Genomic DNA, 6,000 nt, shown 5'->3' on the forward strand with positions numbered 1-6,000 from the left:
GAGGCAGTCGCGGACTGGAGTCGGGCGGAGGGGCCGAGGCAGTCGCGGACTGGAGTCGGGCGGAGGGGCCGAGGCAGTCGCGGACTGGAGTCGGGCGGAGGGGCCGAGGCAGTCGCGGACTGGAGTCGGGCGGAGGGGCTGGGGCAGTCCGGCCCCTGTGCACTGAAATCTAATTAGCAGAAAACTTCAAATGGTGATTAAAGAAGAACCACAAAGCGGATTTCTTCACTAAATTTATCAATGTAATCCGTGCTATAGCCCCATTACAGCCAGGTCTTAACATTACAAAGTCATGCTGACAGGTTCTCTTTATAATGAGGAGAAACACCACTTTATGCTCAGATTCTACATAATTTCCAGAGTTGCACGGACTCCTCGTCCCACCCCACAGCTTTCTGCACACTAGCTTTAAATAATATTGTCATGACTTAGTAGTATTGCTATTACCATAATGTGCTTTCAGTAAAACCTGCATTAAACAAAATAAAGCTAAACTGATGCACAAAGCAGATGCTTATGAAGTTGTGCCATGAGAAATCTGGTGGAGTTTCTTTTGAATGACTGTTTTGTGTTTTTTTGTTGGGCAGGGCTCTTCCCGCATTATTGGATTCAGACGAGGTCAGTGTGTTTCACTTATATTTCTGGCTGCAGAACTTGTGACAGTCATGTGCTCGGTTATAAGGAGTCATCTTACTAGTGATCAGTCGGAAACTAAACAGAACCCTGTTGGGTTAGAAAAAGAAAATGATCTATTTCAAGCTGAATATCTAGATCTGTGCTTTACTGCAGAATATACATATTATACATAGTAATATGAATAATAGGGTGAAGATTTATTCAGGTATATTAAAAAATTATCTTGGGAATTTAAAAAAAAATTAGAAATAAATAATTTTTACAGGTGTGAATATAAACATCTTATTTTCCCCTATGTACAGGAGAGGATGATCACACATTTTGAAAGATCTAAGATGGAGTGAAGCACGGTGAAATATGGAAGTAAGAAGAAAAGATGCTCCCGGCAGGCAGGACAGCGTACTGAATATCACAGATTAGATGTCCTCATTTGAAGGCTGAAGGAAAAGTATTTGTTGTAAAGACTTCCCTTGAAACTAATCCTTCACCTTTCAAATCCTGCTTACTTGAACACGGTGAAAGAATTAACTATAACACTTGGCTGTCAAAGTTTGTCAAAGGCTGTCGAAGTTTGGAGCAAAATACAAACTTTTTTTTCATTTAATACCAGATTTCTTTGCAAAGTGAAAAATCATATATGTCTGGTGAGAACAAGAGTGCTTTGTGTCAATCTGGGACTGGCAGGTCTTTCCAGAATTTGCACTTTAATTACATAAATTTGATTTACTTAAAAAAAAACAAAAACCTCAGACTGACAACACTTATCTTTAGGTAGGCAGCTGACTTTGGGTGAACGTTATGTGAGTTATCTGTATATTTTATTCTTTGGGATTGTTCTGGGAAATTCTGTTTACAAAACTCTTGCTTACAGTTTAAGTCCACTGTCTGTTTTCACAGCATCTAAAATAGTCGTCACTGTCTAAAAATTACAGCTGGGCTTTTATTGGGACTATAACAGCTTGTGCATGAATGTATAACGCAGTTTGGCAGGGTACAATAGCAATGGTTCTCATGAATTCATTTTATCGAAAAAGAAAAAGGCCTTGTGACTAGTGATGAGCCAACGTGCCCAGATAAGGGGTTATCTGAGCATGCTCGGGTGCTAACCCAAGTATTTCAGCATGCTTAAAAACAATGTTTGATTCCCTGTGTCTGCATGTATCCTGGCTGTGCAACAGCCACAACACATGCAGGGATTGCCTAACAAACAGGAAATCTGTGCATGTGTTGCGGCTGTCAAACAGCCACGGGGTCTCGAACATATTATTTCAGCATGCTGAAGATACTTGGTTAGTACCCGAACATGCTTGGATAACACCTTATCCGAGCACGTTCGCTCATCACTACTTGGTACCTATAACAACCACAATCCAACTTTTTCCTTTTTTTCTGGCACAGTTTGGAAAGCTCAAGTTGTTCTTAGTGACTTTAAGCAAACGCCATGTTTTTTTTCTGAGGGTTGAGACGTAAGAGGACCAAGGGAAACCTCCGTTTTGTAGGATATGCTGTCTGCCACAAAGCCTGGTGTCCGCTTCAGTAAATAGGCCCACACTATTGGATACTCCACAGAACGAGTTTCTCTTGATTTTTCTGTTGAAGTAGTTTACGTGGCAATCGGGTTAGATCCCAAAAGACAGAGGAACTTGCTGCCATCATCATGCTTTGCATCATAAATTGGTCGTCACAATGTGGTTTATAGGCACATCATACACTGGAGTTCATTGACATGACCCTTCACACCCGACATTAAATTTATCTATACATTTCTGATTTTATGGTCGTCATATTAGGTGCCCTCCTTTATGCTGCTCCAAGCTCTGGTCGGTCAGTTTTTCTTTTTTTCAGACAAGAAGAAAATTAACCACAGAGCTGAGAAATGGACTCTACGGTCAAATTTCATGTTGGGGGTGGGGGGACCGCTTTAACTGTTAAGAAGCCAAGAGATGTTTGGTTTATGAAATGCAATGGATTTCCAGAATGTAAGCTGGCCTACAGAGCAAATACTTTTCACAAAGATCTTGAACATTTTTGTCATTTTGAAGTTTTGATTGTGCTTTTGTCTTTTTTATTATTATAAATTAACTTAAACCTTTGTCTTGTGCTTATTTCTTTACAAATATTGTGCCTTTACTAGACTTATTTTTACTAAGCTCTTATTTGTTTGTTTTTTTTTGTCTTGCGTTGAAATACAACCTAACACGCTCCTAACACTCCAGTTTCAATAAACCGCTTGTAAGATTGCAGAGCATAGGCAAAAATATGTGCATATTTTTATTATACTTAAAGGAGTTCTCCAGGAACTTAAAGGGGTTGTCCACTACTAGGTCTTAACATTAAGAGAAAGCCAGGACTGCAGCTCATCCTGGACTTCCTCTTAAGAAGGGGTCTTAAACTAAATGTTTAGCCCCCATAAAGTAATAAAACCTTTACTTGCCTCCCGTGCTAGCTCCGTTCCAGCGGTGTTGGCATTTGCGGTCCGCGTTCTGTGATGCGGTGTTGTGACACGTTATGCCCGGCGCCCTGTCAGCACTGGCGTCACTGTCTCTGCCTTCACACAAACTGAACATGAAGAGGAAGTCTGGAATGAGCTGCACCCCTGGCTTCTCCTTAATGTTAAGTTTGTACACAACACCACATCACCGCACCAGGGAAAGCGAGTGCTGACACCGCGGGAACAGCGCCGGCACTGGAGGTGAGTATAGGCTTTATTATTTTATCGGGGCCTTACATTTAGTTTAAGAAGGGCTCGTCCTGGTAGTCGACAACCCCTTTAGAAAAAAAATACAGGTGCTTCCCACAAAATTAGAATATCATTAAAAAGTTTATTTCAGTTCTTCAATACAAAAAGTGAATCTCATATATGAGTCATTACAAACAGTGATCTATTTCAAGTGTTTATTTCTGTTATTGTTGATGATTATGGCTTACAGCCAATGAAAACCCAAAAGTCATTATGTCAATAAATTTGAATAATTAAAAAAAAATCTGCAAAGGCTTCCTAGGCTTTTAAAACGGTCCCTTAGTCTGTTTCAGTAGGCTCCACAATCATGGGAAAGACTGCTGACTTGAGAAATGTCCAGAAGGCAGTCATTGACACACTCCACAAGGAGGGTAAACCACAAAAGGGCATTGCTAAAGAAGCTGGCTGTTCAGAGTGCTGTATCCAAACATATTAATGGAAAGTTGAGTGGAAGGATAAAGTGTGGTAGAAAAAGGTGCACAAGCACCTGGGATAACCTCAGTCTTGAAAGGATTAAGAAAAGTCCATTCCAAAATTTGGGGGAGATTCACAAGGAGTGGACTGCTGATGGAGTCATTGCTTCTCGAGCCACCACACACAGATGTATCCAGGACATGGGCTACAAGTATCGCATTCCTTGTGTCAAGCCACTCATGACCAATAGACAACGCCAGAAGTGTCTTACCTGGGCCAAGGAGAAAAAGAACTGGACTGTTGCTCAGTGGTCCAAGGTGTTGTTTTCAGATAAAAGTAAATTTTGCATTTCATTTGGAAATCAAGGTCCAGAGTCTGGAGGAAGAGTGGAGAGGCACACAATCCAAGCTGCTTGAGGTCTAGTGTGAAGTTTCCAAAGGAAATTTTAGAGCACTTCATGCTTCCCTCTGCTGACAAACTTTTCTAGATGGAAATTTCATTCTCCTGCAGGACTTGGCACCTGTCCACAGTGCCAAAAGTACCAATACCTGGTGTAAAAACAACAGTATCACTGTGCTTGATTGGCCAGCAAAGTCGCCTGACCTTATCCTCATAGGGCATCTATGGGGTATTGTCAAGAGGAAGATGAGACACCAGACCCAACAAAGCAGACGAGCTGGAGGCTGCTATCAAAGCAACCTGGGTTTCCATAACACCTCCGCAGGGCCACAGGTTGATCGCCTCCATGCCTGCCACATTGATGCAGTAATTGATGCAAAAGGAGCCCCGACCAAGTATTGAGTACATTTACTGAACATATATTTCAGTAGGCCAACATTTCAGATTTTATAATCATTTTTCAAGCTTGTGTTATAAAGTATTCTAATTTACTGAGATAATGACTTTTGGGTTTTCATTGGCTGTAAGCCATAATCATCAACATTAACAGAAATAAACACTTGAAATAGATCACTCTGTTTGTAATGACTCTATATAATGTACGACTTTCACTTTTTGTTTTGAAGAACTGAAAAAAATGTAACTTTTTGATCATATTCTAATTTAGTGAGAATCACATACAAGAACAGGAGGGATAAATAAGCACATATGTATACACTCCTTTTATACTGACATTGTAACACCAAGAAGAAAAAGTTGTGGAATTGTGGAAATCACAGGATGTAAAAATAATGGAAAGGAAATTTTAAAAACATATGTTTATTAGGTATAAGCTCCATATACATAAATCCCTGCCCTTACAGCCTTGGCTGCTATCAATGAGGTTATTATTGGTTGCGTGCATTATGTTCTGCTGCACTGAATGCCCATGGGGATTCAAATCATCAAACTCCTCTTCTGGCAGCTCCCTTTGTAACAGAAGTTGTTGACAGCTTTGCTTACTTGGCTTCCTCCTTGGTATGGCGGTATGACCGCAGAGATAAAGCGTTGATTAGCACTGGAGTGTTCTGCCATAGTGAGCGTGGACTAAAGATGGAGGTACAAAGACGTCACCATCACAGATTGATCACTGCAATTATGTTCCTAATTGGGATATATGGTTGTGGGTTGTAGATACTTGCAACAGCCGACAGAAAATTTTATTTTTATGGCTTTCAGTTGTCCTGGAGAATCCTTATTTGAATCCCATGGACAGCTAGGATCACCAAGTTGTTCCTGACCAAAAGGAGGAGATACACTGGCTTAGGGCAGGTTCACACTGCGTTGCAGGCGTCCGATAGACGGAGTACGTTACACCGCGGCGTAACGCAGTCCGTTAACGCCGCCATTAATTCCTATGTCCTATACCTATGTCGGACGCATCGCTAGCGCACGCCCACAATGGGCGTGCGCTAGCGATGTGCCGTCATTGAGTGACGGACCCTGGGACGCGGGCTGCAGCGTTTCCGGGTCCGTCACTGCTAGCACAGATAGAGCTAGCAGATGCTCTATCTGCGCTAGCGCGCTGACATACCGGCACTTGCGTTAACAGCAGCCCATTAACGCATGTGTTGAACGGGCTGCTGTTAACGCAGTGTGAACTTGGCCTTATTTTGGACATGCGATGAGGGCAAATTCACTAGAAAGTGAGGTGTTGCTCATCATGGTCAGTGGTGAAAGCAAACGAGGGAGACTGAAGGCATGTTGGCTGGCTAGCAGCAAGAATGACATGGGAATGAATATTCAACAATTTAAAAAGGCTGTGAGAAAAC

General features: G+C 41.8%; 1 protein-coding gene across 2 annotated transcripts in view; it reads left to right on the top strand.

Annotated features, from left to right (window-relative positions):
* Positions 1-2,728, top strand: part of TMEM87A (transmembrane protein 87A) — a 90,364-nt gene extending 87,636 nt beyond the window's left edge. For both annotated transcript variants that reach the window (XM_077261211.1, XM_077261203.1), the window contains exons 19-20: positions 588-618; positions 939-2,728. In XM_077261211.1, coding sequence (XP_077117326.1) covers positions 588-618; positions 939-980 — 73 coding nt within the window. In that variant the 3' untranslated portion in view covers positions 981-2,728. The remainder of the gene's footprint in view (positions 1-587; positions 619-938) is intronic.
* The last annotated feature ends 3,272 nt before the right edge of the window (positions 2,729-6,000 follow it).

Source organism: Ranitomeya variabilis, chromosome 1, assembly GCF_051348905.1.
Source record: "Ranitomeya variabilis isolate aRanVar5 chromosome 1, aRanVar5.hap1, whole genome shotgun sequence".
In the NCBI taxonomy this organism is placed as follows: Eukaryota; Metazoa; Chordata; class Amphibia; order Anura; family Dendrobatidae; genus Ranitomeya; species Ranitomeya variabilis.